This window comes from Hyla sarda, chromosome 4, assembly GCF_029499605.1.
Source record: "Hyla sarda isolate aHylSar1 chromosome 4, aHylSar1.hap1, whole genome shotgun sequence".
Lineage (NCBI taxonomy): Eukaryota > Metazoa > Chordata > Amphibia > Anura > Hylidae > Hyla > Hyla sarda.
Window position 1 is genome coordinate 166979168 of NC_079192.1, and position 20863 is coordinate 167000030.

The 20863-nt window shown below is 42.1% G+C and overlaps 1 protein-coding gene across 3 annotated transcripts in view; it reads left to right on the top strand.

Moving 5' to 3' along the window:
* The window catches only part of SNX22 (sorting nexin 22), a 51329-nt gene that overhangs the window by 19895 nt on the left and 10571 nt on the right, over positions 1–20863 (top strand). For all 3 annotated transcript variants that reach the window (XM_056572637.1, XM_056572636.1, XM_056572635.1), the window contains 2 exons: positions 7365–7448; positions 8266–8370. In XM_056572637.1, the coding sequence (XP_056428612.1) occupies positions 7365–7448; positions 8266–8370 (189 nt within the window). The remainder of the gene's footprint in view (positions 1–7364; positions 7449–8265; positions 8371–20863) is intronic.

Consider the following 20863-nt stretch of genomic DNA (forward strand, 5'->3'; position numbering starts at 1 on the left):
ATTTAGCACAATTTGTTGTGGATTTTCTCACAAATTTTCTTATGATTTGGATCCAGATTCTGGGTGATTCATGGGAATTATGCGAACATACACTTAAACCTTGTAGATGACCTAAATAGACTGCTCATGTAGATGGCATTTACCTTATCTTTTAGTCAGAATTCAGGACTTCTGTTTTAAAACGAAATCCTGCTTGCTTTGTCATACAGGACTTGGGTGTGGGGCTTGGTTGTTTGTTGTTCACCGAGAGCAAAAGAATCTGCGTTCAGGTCTGTCACATGATCTGACCTTAGATCAAATGTCAAAAGTTAGAATAGGAAAGAACATGTTTTGTTATTGACACAATTACCCAGCTTGCCACTGTATAATATTCAGATTTGTATTATGTTTTGGCCTTTTAAGCTTTTGTATTTTACAACATAATATAAACATATATAAGGCTCACCTTTGTGGTTTGTGCGTATATATCTTGAAATACAGTACATAACCAGCAATTGTGTAAGATAGAAATCTATGTTATCTGAATCTTTTACGAGTAGAGAACATTGTGATGAGAATTTGCAGAAGATTACATTTTCCTCTTTAGGCTCTTATTCATATATTGAGCTATTTGAGTGAATCTAATATATATCTATCTCCATTTGTTTTCCAAAATGTTCAGTGTTACAATGAAGAAATATTTTTTTTTTCAAACACGCATGGCGTCATATATTATTAGGAATGAGAAGGGAGCAATAGGGGCTTTAAGACATCCAAGAGTGTCATGCCCATCAATTTGGTAAGAGTGGGGTAGGTTTCCACTTGGTAAAACGCCAATAAAAACGCCCATTCTGCCGCGTGGCGTTTTTTTTTTTTTTTAAAGAAAACGCTGCAGCCAGTTGTTAGCTGCAAGTCAATAGGAAACAGCAACACAATGCCATATGCACTTGGTGTTTTTCAGTTTGGTAAGAAAATAAATATACATAGGCGCTTGTCAGATGGAGAGTGCTCACTTAGCTGCTCAATCCTGTATGTTTCCCTGAAAACCATACAGTATTAAGCGATAGAAAAATGTCCCACTTATAAAACACTAAGAAGTATAATATGGATGAGCGCTTAGTGAGACTATATGATGTTATGTTATATCAGAATATTGCAACACTATATAACTTGTAATTGGCAACAAAGTTACTAAGTATCCTCTGTGCTAAACTCACATTGATACCTGTATCTTCATGAATGGGGTTGTTGAAGTCCGCGACCCTGCTGATGTTTCCTCTGCTTTTTCTGCAGGATTCGCTGCTCTGCAGTGTCCGGGTGCAACGTTCTGCAGAAGTCCGGGAGGATGATAGTATAGTAGTCCGGTAGGATGGAAATGCTGTATAATCTATCTTGTGGGTATGCCGGTAGATGGATCGATTGCAAGGGGGGACCCAGAGAAAATAGGGAGAGAGCCCTGGCCGGTGGCGTCTCTACCCCTCTGGTTCCCGCCGGTGTGTGCAGATCCGTGAGTGCCTGGTAGAGTGACGTCACTAGTGGGCACAATGAGGGACAAGGGAGTATCTCCGAAGCTTTTCAGAAGCTAGCGGCTTCCTTCGTCAGGGATCTGCAATCCCCTTGCAATCGATCCATCTATCGGCATACCCACAAGATAGATTATACAGCATTTCCATCGTACTGGACTACTATACTATCATCCTCCCGGACTTCTGCAGAACGTTGCACCCGGACACTGCAGAGCAGCGAATCCTGCAGAAAAACCCGAGGAAACATCAGCAGGGTCGCGGACTTCAACAACCCCATTCATGAAGATACAGGTATCAATGTGAGTTTAGCACAGAGGATACTTAGTAACTTTGTTGCCAATTACAAGTTATATAGTTTTTCAGTTTGCCCTTTTTTTTTTTTTTTAATCATTTTTGGCGTTTTTTCAGCTATTTTGGGCTCCTTGGCAGTTTTTCAAAAACGACCTCTTGTTGAGACTATGGCGTTTTTTTGGGGGAAAATCTTGGCATTTTCATCCCATAGAAGTCTATGGGAATGAAAAAATGCCATGTGGGTTTTAGCTTTGCCATTTTTGCAGGTGGTTTTTATTCTTTTATGGACTTTAGCAATCCAAAAAAGTGATGGAGATACCTTTTTTAATTAAAATTTCATAGGGTACCTTTAAAAAAGAATTATAAAAAAGATACAGTATTGATGGAAAAAATTGTATTTAACAAAATTTATCTTTTTTACAACAAAATGTTCCATAATGGGAGTAGTACCTGTACTAATTGACAGATCGCCCGGGTCCGTTGCAATCTTCATGTATAATTAATAGATGCGGCCGGCCAGCCAATCACAACTCTGTGGGCAATAGGAATATGTGTATATATACTTCAGTGCAGGGGACCATAGAAGAGCGCCTGGCGCATCTATACATTATACAGGAGGATCACAGTGGGTGTCAGGAGTGACACTCGATGTGATCTGGTCATATATCTATTCTACTTATAGTGAGCCTGCAATGTGTATACAGTATACACATTGCTGGCTCACTTAACCCCTTGCTGAGCTGTGCGCTATGCGTCAGCCCAGCAAGGAAAGAGTTAACTTACACTGCTGGACAGTGTAGGTTAACCCTTTTGGGCGGTATATACTATATACAAGTATCTATAGATTGGGGAGAGCGCCCATAATGAAATGTCTTTCCAAACAGAGAGCCTACAATTGTGTCAAAACTACAACTCCCAGCATGCCCCGAAAGCCTTTGGCTGTCTGGGCATGCTGGGAGTTGTAGTTTAGCAACAGCTGGAGTCTCTCTGACTGGGAGGACACTGCCAGAAGGGTCTGTTCACATTAGGGATCGACTGATATCGATTTTTTTTTTTTTTTTTTTAGGGCCGATACCGATACTCTGTGAAGGTTAGGGCCGATAGCCAATAACTTATACCGATATTCCGCGGTGCGGTGGTGGCGGGGCATTATTGCATTATAGGCAAGGTAATTGCCAATACCGATAAAGTCCAAAATCGTGAATATCGCCAGATAATATCGGCCAAACCGATAATCGGTCGATCCCCAGTTCACATTATACAAAACAGAAAATGTGAACAGAGCATCTGACTTACTAGCCTGGCTCCCTTTTGTAGCTCCGCCCCTAAGGACGTCATCACTAGGGGCATCCCTACACGGACTCGGCGGGGACAGGGAGCGAGGGAGGTAAGTGGACCTCGTGTTCTGTATACACTATATACAGCTATCTATAGATAGCTGTATATTCTGTATACCACCCAAAGGGGCTATAGGAGCAGGGAGTCCTGTCAGTCTGGTGACAGGATTCCCGGCTCGTGTATAGTATATACAGGTACACTATGCCCCCTGTATACTATACGGCCGGGGGAGGTGAGTATTGATGCTGTACATCACTCCTCATCTCCTTACACACTGTGGACCGGGCGCCCAGCATCCGACCCATAGAATGGTACCTGAAGACAGTGAGAAAACTGCAACAGGGGACAAAACTGGCTGTTTCCACACACCAGGGAAAACGCCAGAAAAAACGCCAGAAAAAGTTGTGGCAGTTTTTCTGGTGTGTTTGCTGCCATTTTTTTTGGCGTAAAAAAGAAAAAAACAAAACAAAAGTGGAAACCTAGCCTGAGAAACGCCAAGCAAATTATCTGACCATCAACAATAAACACTAACAGCTGCTCGTAGTTGTAGTATGATGGGAGTGGTATTGAGGAGGCATACCAGCCCCCAGCACTTCAGGGGTTATGGAATGCCTTTTTGACACTTTGTATTATAGAACTAAAGTGTTTTGTTTTTTATTTATTTTTTTTTAGTTAGGAAAGCACAGATAGATATATGAAAGATACCATGTGTCTCCTTGTACTAACAGCCATCTAACAGTATCAGCAGTTTGGAACATGAATTGCAGCTGACAAATTCCCTTTGAAGGGAGGAATACATGTTACCGATATGCTGCAGATGTTCTGCAGCAGAAAATGTGCCAAAGGCAGGAAGTGGATCTGGCTGAAAGGGGGAAGGTATAACACCTTCCTTGATATTTCCTCTTCCAGCTGGATCCTTTCCTGCTTTTGGCAAATATTCTGCTTCATAAAATCTGCAGCGTATCTGCAGCTTGTGTTTGTACCCAAAAGGTCAGTTCACACATGCATATTTTCTGCTGCAAGATATGCTGTAGCAGATTTTGCTACCCATTAAATTCAATGGGCAGCAAAATCTGCTGGAGCAAATTGGCAGCAAAAAAATACTTGTGTGAACTGAGCCTAATTAAAAAAAAAAAAAAACATAAAATGAAAATGGACATGCTGCATTCAGCAGCCCTGAGATGCTTTTTATATTTGTGAATGGTAGGGATCACAGAGGATAGATTTTGAGAAACAATTATGAGGAACAGCATATGGTTCAACAGTTTGGGTAAACTTGAAGGTATTTGAGCCAAAAAAAAAATACATTTAGAAAATTAAATTTTTGATCTTGAAATAGATGCTGGCATCCATTTTTTTTCTTCTGCATTAATTTCTCAAGTCAAATAATATTTATAGGTGAACCCTTCCTATAAAGAGAAACTCTGATTCCAAAATTGCTTCCTACAAGTGCTGAGACTTTCAGTATATGTAATGCATACAGTCTTTGCAAACATTACAATGTGCATTTTCTGTGGGCAGTATGAGAATATTTCCAATATGTATGTGCGCATGTCTTGTTAGTGGTGGAATAGGAACAGGCAAAAGTTGAATTATCAATTGTAGTAAAAAAAAAAATAGAAAAAAGCTGAAAGGCTAAAAAATTTCATGAAAATGATAAAAAAAAATGTATTCAATTTGTGTTTGAGTGTAAAGTATATATCTGGAAAAACTCAGGTTAAAACTGTATTAAAACTACTAATGTGTGCAGCTCACAGCTAAAATGTCCGAGGTTATCATGGTTACTTGCCGATACCCAACGGTCAGTAAAGATTAATAGTAGAAGAAATAATAACCACACCTAAAGGACACCACCATTAAATATGGTGCAGGACCGTGCTTCAATTTTATATGATATTTATTACATACAAAAATACACACGTATTAAAAACAAGCACTAATATTGCTTTCCTACCCCTGGGCCCAAGTGGAGGATATATTACTAGAAATTACAGCACTGTTACTAGGTAATACAATACTTAAATTGGATCTTATATTTTCATATTTTGACCGGCTCATAAGCAATATAGCAGGTCAAAATATGAAAATATAACATTGAATTTAAGTATTGTATTACCTAGTTACAGTGCTGTAATTTCTAGTAATATTTTCTTTTAATAGTCCTTTTACATTTTTGAACATTATGCCCCATTTTTAATGGTAGTGTCCTTGAGGTGTGGTTATTATTACTTGTACTATTAAAATCGTATTAACTGAGGTCAACTTACTGGTAACCGTCCTGTCAAATGGGCTTTGATTTATCCCAAGAGTAATCAGGACATTTATCATTGTTTGTTTGCTTTGGTAAGCAATTTCTGTAGTAAATTTTTTTTTTTACTTTAGTTTTGCTTGTGCTACATATTTATCATACTAACACAGGGGGTTGATCAATTTGGAGCACAATAGCAAAACGCAAGTCGCAGCTGAGACTTCTGTGAGACTTTATTGCGACTTTTTAAATTTGCTTACGTACAGGAGTTTTGTACCCCAGATCAGACCTGGAGCAGACTTCTGACTTTTTTTTAAGGGGTTTGCAACTTTTTTTTTTTTTTTTTTGTGCCTATGTGCGACTTTTGCACATCATAAATTTGTGACCACTGCAAAGTAAAAACAGAAATTTGCTTTGGTAAGGCTGTTTGTAACTTTCTGCTTACCCACAAAAAAGTGCTTAGGCGCACATACAACTTTTTGTGCACCCGGAGTAAGCAAAATAAAAAGGCTCTAAATACCTTAAAGAGTACCTATCATGATCAAAACTCTTCCTTAAAACCAAAGATTTTTTTTAGGTTACTGCATCGCCTTGCTTAATGGCATAGATCCTCATGCGGCTGTATATCTATTGTATGCAGAATGTCTGGAAAAGATGTCGCCATTTCAAGTTACTTGACTAACATTATTCTAGTGCCTTTTCACATAGATTCACCAAACAGACTGTTGAACCTTAACAGCTAATGGTAAATAAAAAGCTCTCCTTTATACAGGCAGTACATCTGCCACAATGGCCTTCCATTGGCCACACAGTAGACTCAAATCTCAGCTTATCAGTCCTTGTATTGATAATACTAGAGATAGGTGTTTACACCAGGCTGTTTTCTTTCAGGGAAACCACAGAATAATGTGGCATGGTGTTAGAAGTCAAAAGTACAATTTTATTGCTACTTGCATTCTCATTGTGGGTCGGACGACACAAACCTTAGCTTTTTATTGCACACAAATAAAAGTTCAGTTTTAATAGTCCGACTAGTTAATCTTTTTTTAGAGATGGTTGTAATCCCGTCTTGGATAGAAAAAATATACTGTATCTCACCTGTCACTCCGCTCCCTGCACTCCATACCTTTATTTTTCAACATACTTAAGAACTGTGTGTGTATCCTAAGGACGCAAATGCATTTGAGAGCTGCATTCGCCCGAGGGTGCAGAACTTTTCCCACAGATCCCCAGGTGTGCCCCTCTTCCCCCTACCTGCCTGATCAGTCGCACCCCCTGCAACCGCATTTTTTACGCATCAGTCAACACCTTTTTACTTGCATATTTATCTACCAGGTGGATAAACCACTATCCAAATTCTCTGATGGCCACTAATCTATTGAGGAATATAACGGACATGTAAAATTTAGCCTGTTTAGTCTCTCCTTCACCCAACAGATGGGACAAAACATCAGTCCTAAACCCTTCTGCCTCAGGGTCTGGATGACTTTTTTGATGATGCCAGTATGATGCCAGCTTAAGAAAAGAAGAGCTTTTAAAAATAAGTGTCTGATTGCAGGTGTCTGACCTCTGGAACTCCCTGCAATCTTCAGATCGGAGCCCCAAATCTCCCTGCTGCATGGAGTGCGGAGTCAGCACTCACTCCATGCATTCACTATGGAAATGCAGAACAAACACTAGTGCTGTACCCGTGTACCTTGAGTGCTTCTATAGACAGTGCATGTGTAGGTATCTTACATTGGATACCGTCCTGCAACAACCACTGTAAGTGCTGTTTCTCTGGTATGTAAAAGTAGATTTTCTGTGTATACTAGGACCTGGCATATATACCGGATACCCATTTTACAGCACCAGAAGACTAGACATGAACACTGAAGGCATTAGCTATAGCTCTCTGCTTCTTAACAGACATTTCATTTGCACTTTCATGATGTATTCTTGTATTTTTGTTTGAAAGGGAATCTGTTTGTTTTTCTTGTTAGGTTTTCAAATTAGATGTTTTATGCAATGGCCGTCGACATACACTGGACCGCCGGTATAGTGAATTTCATACACTTCATAAGCTGGTAAGTTTTCCTTTTTCTTTTCTGTCTTTCAGATTTGTTCGAAAACTTCATCCAAGCATAAAACGTATTATTTGTTAGCTACTCCTGCAGATTAGTCTGCCTATGCAATGGCACGATAATGTCTAGATAGGAGTAAAGACCATATTTGTTATAGAAGGTTCCTTTTCTAATCAGTCTTTAAATTCTTTTCACTCATTGAGAAGATGCTCTTATTACAAATGAACCCGGCAGTCCACAGCTATCCTCATTCTGAGATCTATGTAACACTCCCCAGCTGTAAACAAGCATTGGTTGTGTCTTATCTGTACTTACAGTCCTAGCAATGCATTAACATAGTCTATGCAATACAGAGAAAGAATGTTTGGCACTTCCGCCATTAATAACCGATTCTAATAAGTAAATGACATTCAACAGTTGGGGTGTGTAATCTCTATTAGCAATGTGTAGTGGTGCTCAGGAATATGTGTGTAAGCAATGTCCATAAAAGAGATAAAAGCTCTCATCTTTATCTCTTTTTGGACATCCACGTAGTCTCCTGCTTGATCCAGTACAGGAATGATGTTTTAGTTTGTGACCGTACTATATTGTAATGTAAACAAGTAAATGCAACTACTTATATTTAATGCAATTCATAGATATTACTGGTCCACAGTTTGGTTGTACTATGTTAATTATTATTTCTATTTGTTTTTTGAGGGGGTGGGGGCTTCTGAAGTACCACAATAATAATTTATGCAAGTAGCAAAGATACATATAAAGGTCTGACACTTTTCCAAACTGTCTTTTAAAGTGAGTGAAAATCTTTGTGTCTGCACAGCTCAAGAAGACATGCAAAGTTCCTGACTTTCCCCCCAAAAGGGTTCCAAACTGGATGTCCAAGGTGCAGGAGCAAAGACGACAAGGACTAGAGGCATATATTCAAGTAAGAAAGTATTCTTTATTCAGTAATTCATTTTTTTTTTTCGTTCTGCCTTTTGATAAGTAAGGTATATATTTTATATAGCCTAATAACATGGCTAGAGATTTTTAGATGGCACTAGTGAGCCTTTTTATCCTTAAGAGCTGCTTTTTCACAGGGTTATTACCTAGCCCAGGGGTCCTCAAACTTTTTAAACGGGGGGCCAGTTCACGGTCCCTCAGACCGTTGGAGGGTCGGACTATAGATAACAAAACATGAATAAATTCCTATGCACACATATATATCTTATTAGTGGACTACCACTTTAAGTACACAGCACAGTTCTCCCCACATTAGGTTGGCAGTATAGATCCCCCACATTAGGTTGTAGTTCCCCCACATTAGTGTTGGCAATACAATTCCCCCACATTAGGGTTGGCAGTACAGTTCCCCCACATTAGGTGCCGTACATTTCCCCCACATTAGGTGCCGTACATTTCCCCCACATTAGGTGCAGTACAATTTCCCCACATTAGGTGCAGTAAAATTTCCACACATTAGGTGCAGTACAATTCCCCCACATTAGGTTGGCAGTATAGTCCCCCAGATTAGGTAGTAGTTCCCCTACATTAGGTTGTAGTTCCCCCCCCACATTAGGTGCAGTACAGTTCACCCACATTCGCTTGTAGTTCCCCCACATTAGGTGCAATATAGTCCCCCACATTAGGTGCAGTATAGTTCTCCCACATTAAGTGCAATATAGTCCCCCACATTAGGTGCAGTATAGTTCTCCCACATTAAGTGCAATATAGTCCCCCACATTACGTTGGCAGTATAGTCCCCCCACATTAGGTGCAATATAGTCCCCCACATTAGGCTGGCAGTATAGTTCCCCCACATTAGGTGCAATATAGTCCCCCACATTAGGTGCAATATAGTCCCCCACATTAGGTGCAATATAGTCCCCCACATTAGGCTGGCAGTATAGTTCCCCCACATTAGGTGCAATATAGTCCCCCACATTAGGTGCAATATAGTCCCCCACATTAGGTGCAATATAGTCCCCCACATTAGGCTGGCATTATAGTTCCCCCACATTAGGTGCAATATAGTCCCCCACATTAGGCTGGCAGTATAGTTCCCCCACATTAGGTGCAATATAGTCCCCCACATTCGGCTTGCAGTATGTTCTCCCCACATTAGGTTGGCAGTATAGATCCCCCACATTAGGTTGTAGTTCCCCCACATTAGGGTTGTCAATACAATTCCCCCACATTAGGGTTGGCAGTACAATTTCCCCACATTAGGTGCAGTACAATTCCCCCACATTAGGTTGGCAGTATAGTCCCTCACATTAGGTAGTAGTTCCCCTACATTAGGTTGTAGTTCCCCCCACATTAGATGCAGTACAGTTCACCCACATTCGCTTGTAGTTCCCCCACATTAGGTGCAATATAGTCCCCCACATAAGGTGCAGTATAGTTCTCCCACATTAGGTGCAATATAGTCCCCCACATTACGTTGGCAGTATAGTCCCCCCACATTAGGTGCAGTATAGTTCCCCCACATTAGGTGCAATATAGTCCCCCACATTAGGTGCAATATAGTCCCCTACATTAGGCTGGCAGTATAGTTCCCCCACATTAGGTGCAATATAGTCCCCCACATTCGGCTTGCAGTATGTTCCCCCACATTAGGTGCAATATAGTCCCCCACATTAGGTGCAATATAGTCCCCCACATTACGATGACAGTATGTTCCCCAACATTAGGTGCAATATAGTCCCCCACATTAGGCAGGCAGTATGTTCCCCCACATTAGGTGCAATATAGTCCCCCACATTAGGTGCAATATAGTCCCCCACATTACGATGACAGTATGTTCCCCCACATTAGGTGCAATATAGTCCCCCACATTACGATGACAGTATGTTCCCCAACATTAGGTGCAATATAGTCCCCCACATTAGGCTTGCAGTATGTTCCCCCACATTAGGTGCAATATAGTCCCCCACATTCGGCTTGCAGTATGTTCCCCCACATTAGGTGCAATATAGTCCCCCACATTACGATGGCTGTATGTTCCCCCACATTAGGTGCAATATAGTCCCCCACATTAGGCAGGCAGTATAGTCCCCCCCACATTAGGTGCCAAATAGTCCCCCACATTAGGCTGGCAGTATAGTTCCCCCCACATTAGGTGCAGTACAGTTCACCCACATTCGCTTGTAGTTCCCCCACATTAGGTGCAATATAGTCCCCCACATAAGGTGCAGTATAGTTCTCCCACATTAGGTGCAATATAGTCCCCCACATTACGTTGGCAGTATAGTCCCCCCACATTAGGTGCAATATAGTCCCCCACATTAGGCTGGCAGTATAGTTCCCCCACATTAGGTGCAATATAGTCCCCCACATTAGGTGCAATATAGTCCCCTACATTAGGCTGGCAGTATAGTTCCCCCACATTAGGTGCAATATAGTCCCCCACATTCGGCTTGCAGTATGTTCCCCCACATTAGGTGCAATATAGTCCCCCACATTAGGTGCAATATAGTCCCCCACATTACGATGACAGTATGTTCCCCAACATTAGGTGCAATATAGTCCCCCACATTAGGCAGGCAGTATGTTCCCCCACATTAGGTGCGATATAGTCCCCCACATTAGGTGCAATATAGTCCCCCACATTACGATGACAGTATGTTCCCCAACATTAGGTGCAATATAGTCCCCCACATTAGGCAGGCAGTATAGTCCCCCCACATTAGGTGCAATATAGTCCCCTACATTAGGCTTGCAGTATGTTCCCCCACATTAGGTGCAATATAGTCCCCCACATTCGGCTTGCAGTATGTTCCCCCACATTAGGTGCAATATAGTCCCCCACATTACGATGGCAGTATGTTCCCCCACATTAGGTGCAATATAGTCCCCCACATTAGGCAGGCAGTATAGTCCCCCCCACATTAGGTGCCATATAGTCCCCCACATTAGGCTGGCAGTATAGTTCCCCCACATTAGGTGCAATATAGTCCCCCACATTATGTGCAATATAGTCCCCCACATTAGGCTGGCAGTATAGTTCCCCCACATTAGGTGCAATATAGTCCCCCACATTAGGCTGGCAGTATAGTTCCCCCACATTAGGTGCAATATAGTCCCCCACAAAACGTTGGCAGTATGTTCCCCCACATTAGGTGCAATATAGTCCCCCACATTAGGCTGGCAGTATAGTCCCCCCACATTAGGTGCAATATAGTCCCCCACATTAGGCTGGCAGTATAGTTCCCCCACATTAGGTGCAATATAGTCCCCCACATTACGTTGGCAGTATGTTCCCCCACATTAGGTGCAATATAGTCCCCCACATTAGGTTGGCAGTATGTTCCTCCACATTAGGTGCAATATAGTCCCCCACATTAGGCTTGCAGTATGTTCCCCCACATTAGGTGGAATATAGTCCCCCACATTAGGCTTGCAGTATGTTCCCCCACATTAGGTGCAATATAGTCCCCCACATTAGGCTGGCAGTATAGTTCCCCCACATTAAGAGCAATATAGTCCCCCACATTAGGCTGGCAGTATAGTTTCCCCACATTAGGTGCAATATAGTCCCCCACATTAGGCTGGCAGTATAGTTCCCCCACATTAGGTGCAATATAGTCCCCCACATTACGTTGGCAGTATGTTCCCCCACATTAGGTGCAATATAGTCCCCCACATTAGGCTTGCAGTATGTTCCTCCACATTAGGTGCAATATAGTCCCCCACATTAGGCTTGCAGTATGTTCCTCCACATTAGGTGCAATATAGTCCCCCACATTAGGCTGGCAGTATAGTTCCCCCACATTAGGTGCAATATAGTCCCCCACATTAGGCTGGCAGTATAGTTCCCCCACATTAGGAGCAATATAGTCCCCCACATTAGGCTGGCAGTATAGTTCCCCCACATTAGGTGCAATATAGTCCCCCACATTACGTTGGCAGTATGTTCCCCCACATTAGGTGCAATATAGTCCCCCACATTAGGTTGGCAGTATGTTCCTCCACATTAGGTGCAATATAGTCCCCCACATTAGGCTTGCAGTATGTTCCCCCACATTAGGTGCAATATAGTCCCCCACATTAGGCTTGCAGTATGTTCCCCCACATTAGGTGCAATATAGTCCCCCACATTAGGCTGGCAGTATAGTTCCCCCACATTAAGAGCAATATAGTCCCCCACATTAGGCTGGCAGTATAGTTTCCCCACATTAGGTGCAATATAGTCCCCCACATTAGGCTGGCAGTATAGTTCCCCCACATTAGGTGCAATATAGTCCCCCACATTACGTTGGCAGTATGTTCCCCCACATTAGGCTTGCAGTATGTTCCTCCACATTAGGTGCAATATAGTCCCCCACATTAGGCTTGCAGTATGTTCCTCCACATTAGGTGCAATATAGTCCCCCACATTAGGCTGGCAGTATAGTTCCCCCACATTAGGTGCAATATAGTCCCCCACATTAGGCTGGCAGTATAGTTCCCCCACATTAGGAGCAATATAGTCCCCCACATTAGGCTGGCAGTATAGTTCCCCCACATTAGGTGCAATATAGTCCCCCACATTAGGCTGGCAGTATAGTTCCCCCACATTAGGTGCAATATAGTCCCCCACATTAGGCTGGCAGTATAGTTCCCCCACATTAGGTACAATATAGTCCCCCACATTAGGCTGGCAGTATAGTTCCCCCACATTAGGTGCAATATAGTCCCCCACATTACGTTGGCAGTATGTTCCCCCACATTAGGTGCAATATAGTCCCCCACATTAGGCTGGCAGTATAGTTCCCCCACATTAGGTGCAGTATGTTCCCCCACATTAGGCTGGCAGTATAGTTCCCCCACATTAGGTGCAGTATGTTCCCCCACATTAGGCTGGCAGGCAATTTCTGTGTTTTCAGCTTCCCAACCACCTGTGGCAAGCATGCTTAAAAAGGGCTAGAGAGCCCTAGATCTTGGGATAGGGTTAAAGGGGTACTCCAGGATTTTTTTTATTTTATTTGACTATGCAACAGGAGCTGTAAAGTTAGTGTAGTTCATAATATAGTGTCTGTACCTGTGTGTGACGGTTTTCTCACAATTCTGTGATTTTCAGTCCCAATTTTTTTTTTAACAGCATACAAAATTACTGTTGTATTAGATTTTTCCCAGCTTGCAATGCGGCCGAGACCTGAATCACTAGTCAGCTGATGACAGGGAGCCTGTCTGCTTCAATGGGTGGAGGGATCGCTTGATGGGAGTGAGATAAATCTGCAACTAATGCAACAGCTCTAGGAACCCTGATTAAAAACCACAGGTCTTTTGAATGGATGCAGCTCATTTATGTTTCAATGGGTGGGGTGATGTGTGGGAGGGAGGAAAATTGAATTGTGGGATTTGTAGTCAAAAAAAGAAAAGTCAAACAGGAAATACCAGTTCACAAAAAGCTAGCCACAGTATTATGGTAATCTCACAACATAGCCATTTAGCCCCAAGACAAGCACAGGTCTTTCCTAAGCATGTCCATTACTGTCTACCAGGTACGTACTAAATTCACCTTATGGTGGAGAACCCTTTAAGTCCCTGTGAATATGTCATAAATATCAAGAAGAGAATAATATTGACAGAATAAGTGTTGAGCGGAATGACAAAATTTAGACAAGTCGTAGGAAAGAGGGAAAAATAAAACAGGGGGCGCTCCCTTCGTTTGCGTATACCGACTTAGTGTGACCCTCCACCACACCTAAGTGATATACTCACCAGATTGGATGGCAAGCCTTAGTCCTAGGTTTCCCGGGACCAATACTTGCAGTGGACCAGTGGGGGTATGGTTTTAGTGGGTAATGGCTGCTGCACTCTGACCGGGACTGGACCCTTGCGCAAGGGCTAGTTTGAGCAATACGTGGAAGATGGAGAAAAACGGTCTTAGAGGCGCTGCCCAAAACGTGGTCACAGATGGGAAGATTCCAGCCAGCACAGGACAATAAATATTTTATTTAACACAATGGACAACGCGTTTCGGAGTGCCTTCCTCAGGTCCAAACATACAGTGCTAATTCTGGGGTGGATCAGATGCAAGATTGCACTTGTGGGGTTCCTGTGATGAGTAGTGCTGGCGTGGGTCTGCCTCGTGGGTCTGCTAAGCCTGTCCATTACTGCCTGCCAGGTACGTACTAAATTCACCTTATGTGGATAACCCCTTTAAGTCCCTGTGGATATGTCATAAATATCAAGAAGAGAATAATATTGACAGAATAGGTGTTGAGTGGAATGACAAAATTTAGACAAGAAATTCCCTTTAAGTTATTGATGTCCCAATTCCAGTATTGGTATCAGGGCAGATACCGGACAATTGCACTGTATTGGGGACTCGAGCAAATGTCTCTGATAAAGAATCCAATACCTGCTATAGGTGGTACCCTCCGCAGTTGTTCGCATCAGCCCGTTGTGGGAAGGGGGGCATTTGGATCTGTTAGTTTTAGAATAAAAGTATTAGTATGTGTGCTCGATCTTAAAAAAAAAAAAAAAAGTCTCATCTTGGGTATGAAAATGACTAGGCTAATCCTTGTATTGAGCACTTGCAATAAGGTGAGAATAGAACGCCTATGAAAGAAGGCTTTTTATTGTACAGTATGATGCTTTAAAAAAAAAAGTATGAGGAAGTGCAGAAGCAGTTTACAGAAAGTGATTCATGAAGTTCTGTCTTAGCAGATGTGAGAGAAGAAACTAGAGCATGAAGAGAACCGAAATGTTTGAAATTCACAAACCACCAATTACTGGTGGGAAATACAGTAACATATAAAACAGTGAAATATTTCTAAATGATAAAAATACAACACAAGGTGCCCATCAGAATATTTTCTGGAATATTGTATGACCATGAATGAAGAATGGAAAATGTTTTTGCACACAACCACTTTTCTTTTTGGTGTCCGGCAGATACAACTAATATACATAGTATTATGATATAATTAATGTGCTAGAAGGAAGTTATTTGCCTTGATACAGTTCTACCTCAACCAGTGACACCTACCACAATTTTGTTTATGGCCCAATATATAGAAGCTTCTTTCATCTACTGAGCGAGAGATGTTCCCTTTGGATTATTGGTTTTGCTGTTTTAGGCCGACCCTTTTAGAATGCAGGCATCATAGCAATCAGCTGCTCATTGCAGACAGGTCCCACACCCAGCAACCCCTTCTAACTGTGATTGTACAAAAGTAATAACTTCATATATGAATCCTGACTGTAGATAAAGACTTGCCAGTTTAACTAACAATAGTGAGGGCCAGCAGTAACCCTTGAATTGCTTCTATGTCTAAGAAGAAGCCATTGCTTGGTTAGTGTTTTCCATCAGTATTTTTAAGCCAAAACCAAAAGATACACAGAAAAAGTATAATGGAAATATTTGTCCTGTTCCATATTTTGGATCTACTCATGGAATTGGCTCAGTGTACAGACATTGGGGGGAATTTATGAAGAGGGGTGTAGGTTAACGTCTTTTTAATTTGTGTGGTGGAAACTGTGTACATTCACCAAATGTATTAAATGGTGCAGGACATGTGATAAATATGGTATACATTTTATACTGCAGTACTTCAGTATGGGGCCTTCTTTCAAACTTTTTCTGCAAATTCTTTATTTAACCTGTGTGCCAAAATGTGCAACTTTTAGAAAATGCTATTCACAGTCAGTTTTGTAAGCAAGGCCAGGGCTGATGTAGAGTTGTAGGAAAATATTGGTATGGTTGAATAGTTCAACTAAATGACCAGTCCTGAAGGTATATAGAATGGAAGGAATAGAAGAAATATAGAGTATGATCCAAGTAGGTAAATAATAGTAGTTTATTGCTAAATCACAAATAATTGTTAGTCACTAATGTTCACTGCCCATGCAGGGCCCTTACATGGGACATAGAACTCAGTGTGTGTGACAATAGGTATTAAAATCCATCATATTTTTATACCTATTGTCACACACACTGAGTTCTATGTCCCATACAAGGGCCCTGCATGGGCAGTGAACATTAGTGACTAACAATTATTTGTGATTTAGCAATAAACTACTATTATTTATCTACTTGGATCATACTCTATATTTCTTCTATTCCTTCCATTCTATATACCTTCAGGACTGGTCATTTAGTTGAACTATTCAACTATACCAATCTTTTCCTATTTTATAGACCTTTGGATGAAGGTAACACCAGTTCACCTCAGGTATATTTTCTCTCTGAGTGAGCCACACCACCTTTCTTAAATTTGATGTAGAGTTGTGACAAATCACTATTATAAATTCCTGACCACTGCAAAAAGTTAACCAGACTATCTACCTAACTTTTGAAAAAGTAATGCTAATGCCTGTGTCCTCTTTAAGTCCAAGCTCTATTTACTTCAAGCTAGGAACATGTAAAATGAAGCTTAGAGTTGCTGTAATATTAACTACATTAATACTCAGTGAAGTAAATGTGTCATAAAATGCCTTAACTAGAGGTCTCTGCATGTACATCTACATTAGGATGATTGCACAGGCACAATAGTTATACCCGCCTGATCAACAGCAGAAGCCAGGCTTTAACCCCTTAAAGGGGTACTCCGCCCCTAGACATCTTATCCCCTATCCAAAGGATAGGGGATAAGATGTCAGATCGCCACGGTCCTGCTGCTGGGGAGCCCTGGGATCCCTGCTGCAGCACCCCGCTCTCATTACAGCACAGAGCGAGTTCGCTCTGCACGTAATGATGGGCAGTACAGGGGCCGGAGCATCGTTACGTCACGGCTCCGCCCCTCGTGACATCACGGCCCACCCCTTTCAATACAAGTCTATGGGAGGGGGCGCGGCGGTCGCCACGCCCCCTCCCTTAGACTTGCATTAAGGGGACGGGCCGTGATGTCACGAGGGGCGGAGCCATGACGTCACGCTGCTCCGTCCCCCGTATCACCCGTCATTACGCACAGAGCGAACTCGCTCTGTGCTGTAATGATAGCGGGGTGCCGCAGCAGGGATCCCAGGGCTCCCCAGCAGCAGGACCGTGGCGATCTGACATCTTATCCCCTATCCTTTGGATAGGGGATAAGATGTCTAGGGGCGGAGTACCCCTTTAAGAACGGAGGGTTTTTCAGTTTTTGCATTTTCATTTTTTCCTCCTTACCTTTTAAAAATCATAACCCTTTCAATTTTCCAACAAAAAATCCATATTATGGCTTATTTTTGCGCCACCAATTCTATTTTGTAATGACATTAGTCATTTTACCCAAAAATCCACGGCGAAGCGGTAAAAAAAAATCATTGTGCGACAAAATCGAAAAATCGCCATTTTGTAACTTTTGGGGGCTTCCGTTTCTACGCAGTGCATATTTCGGTAAAAATGACACCTTATCTTTATTCTGTAGGTCCATATGGTTAAAATGATACCCTACTTATATAGGTTTAATTTTATCGTAGTTCTGGAAAAAATCATAACTACATGCAGGAAAATTTATATGTTTAAAAATGTCATATTCTGACCCCTATAACTTTTTCATTTTTCCGCACATGGGGATGTATGAGGGCTAATTTTTTGCGCCGTGATCTGAAGTTTTTAGGTGTACCATTTTTGCATTGATCGGACTTATTGATTATTTTATTCATTTTTTCATGATATAAAAAGTGACCAAAAATGCACTATTTTGGACTTTGGAATTTTTTGCGTGTACGCCATTGACCGTGCGGTTTAATTAATGATATATTTTTATAATTCGGACATTTCCGCACAAGTTTTTATCGGAACCATATTTGTTTTGATCTGACTTTTTGATCACTTTTTATTCATTTTTTTTTATGGTATAAAAAGTGACCAAAAATACCCTTTTTTTGGACTTTGGAATTTTTTTTACGTGTACACCATTGACCGTGCAGTTTAATTAACTGATTCAAACTTTTATTAGGGAAGGGGTTAAAAGAACTTTATTAACACTTTTTTTTTACTTGTCTTGGACCTATAACGTTGCACACACTGATCTTTTACACAGATCACTGGCGTGTATTAACACGCCTGTGATCATTGTTATCGGCGTTTGACTGCTCCTGCCTGGTTCTCAGGCACAGAGCAGTCATTCGCCGATTGGACACCGATGAGGCAGGTAAGGTATATCGCGGGAGCCGGCGGCATATCGCGGGAGCCGGCGGAGGAAGTAAATATACGTCCTTCATCGTTAAGGAGTTCATTTACAACTGGTCCCTTACTGTTAAAACACAGATTTGATGCTGTGCCCACCGGATTTACAACAAAAGGCGTAATTTATAGCTAAAATCTAGCTGGTGTAGATTTCAAAGTGCGGTGCACAGGAAGCCACTAAAGTGCCAGAGGCGTGCACAATAAATTATCCATAGCTGATACCAGCGGGATATTCCATTAGACTAGTGTGTGAAACCCCAACATGTGAAGTTGAGTGCATGTGCTCAGCGTCATATCCAGAGGTTGTCTTTGGAAAATAGACATACGAGTGCTGCCAGCATTGCTGCAGAGGTTGAAGGAGTGAGGGTCAGCCTGTCAGTGCTCAGACCTTACAGCGTACACTGCATCAAATCGGTCTGCATGGCTGTCGTCCCAGAGGGAAGCCTCTTCTAAAGATGATTCACAAGATATACTGCAAACAGTAAACAGTTTGCTGAGGACAAGCAGACTAAAGACATGGATTACTGGAATCCTGTCCTGTCATCTGATGAGACCAAGATAAACTTATTTGGTTCAGATAGTGTTAAAGGGGTTATCCAGGAATAGAAAAAGAGAGCTAATTTCTTTCAAAAACCGCTCCCCATCTGTCTCCAGGTTGGGTGTGGTTCTGCAGCTCTGTTCCATTGAAGTGAATGAAGCCAAGTTGCAATACCACACACAACCTGGGGACAGACTTGGAGCTGTTTGTGAAAGAAAGTAGCTCTGTTTTTCTATTCCTGGATAACCCTTAAAGGTTATCTATGCCCGGTACGTCATGAGTCCGCTCCCGATCTATAACGCGGGGCCTCTAACAACGGCCGGGACTTGTGGCTAATAGCGCGCAGCACTGATCACAGTGCCGTGCGCTATTAACCCTTTAGACACTGCATTCAAAGTTGAACGCCGTGTCTAAAGTGAAAGTAAAACCATGCCGGTTAGCTCAGGGAGCTGTTCGGGATCGCCACGGCGAAATCGCGGCATCCCGAACAGCTTACATGACAGCCAGAGGATCCCTACCTGCCTCCATGCTGTCCGATCGCCGAATGACTGCTCCGTGCCTGAGATCCAGACATGAGCAGTCAAGCAGCAGAATCGTCGATCAGAAACCACTGATCAATGTAAAAGATCAGTGTGTGCAGTGTTATAACCCCCTATGGGAGCTATAACACTGCAAAAAAAATGTTAATAAAGATCATTTAACCCCTTTCATAATAAAAGTTTGAATCACCCCCTTTTCCCATAAAAAAAATAAAAACTGTGTAAATAAAAATAAACATGTGGTATCACAGAGTGCGTAAATGTCCGAATTATAAAAATATATCATTAATTAAACCGCACGGTCAATGGCGTGCGCGCAAAAAAATGTCAAAGTCCAAAATAGTGCATTTTTGGTCACTTTTTATATCACGAAAAAATGAATAAAATAATCAATAAGTCCGATCCATGCAAAAATGGTACAGCTAAAAACTTCAGATCACGGCGCCAAAAAATTAGCCCACATACATCCCCATGCGCGGAAAAATGAAAAAGTTATAGGGGTCAGAAGATGACAATTTTAACCCCTTAACGACGCAGGACGTATATTTACGTCCTGCGCCGGCTCCCGCGATATGAAGCGGGATCGCGCCGCCATCCTGCATCATATCGCGTCGGTCCCGGCGCTCATCAACGGCCGGGACCCGCGGCTAATACCACACATCGCCGATCGCGGCGATGTGCGGTATTAACCCTTTAGAAGCGGCGGTCAAAGCTGACCGCCGCTTCTAAAGTGAAAGTGAAAGTGACCGGCTGCTCAGTCGGGCTGTTCGGGACCGCCGCGGTGAAATCGCGGCGTCCCAAACAGCTGACCGGACACCGGGAGGGACCTTACCTGCCTCCTCGGTGTCCGATCGACGAATGACTGCTCCGTGCCTGAGATCCAGGCAGGAGCAGTCAAGCGCCGATAACACTGATAACAGGCGTGTTAATTCACGCCTGTGATCAGGATGAGAGTTCAGTGTGTGCAGTGTTATAGGTCCCTATGGGACCTATAACACTGCAAAAAAAATGTAAAAAAAAAGTGTTAATAAAGGTCATTTAAACGAAACTGAAGCCCCCAAAAGTTACAAAATGACGTTTTTTTCCAATTTTGTCGCACAATGATTTTTTTTTCTGTTTCGCTGTGCATTTTTGGGTAAAATGACTAATGTCACTGCAAAGTAGAATTGGCGACGCAAAAAATAAGCCATAATATGGATTTTTAGGTGGAAAATTGAAAGGGTTATGATTTTTAAAAGGTAAGGAGGAAAAAACGAAAGTG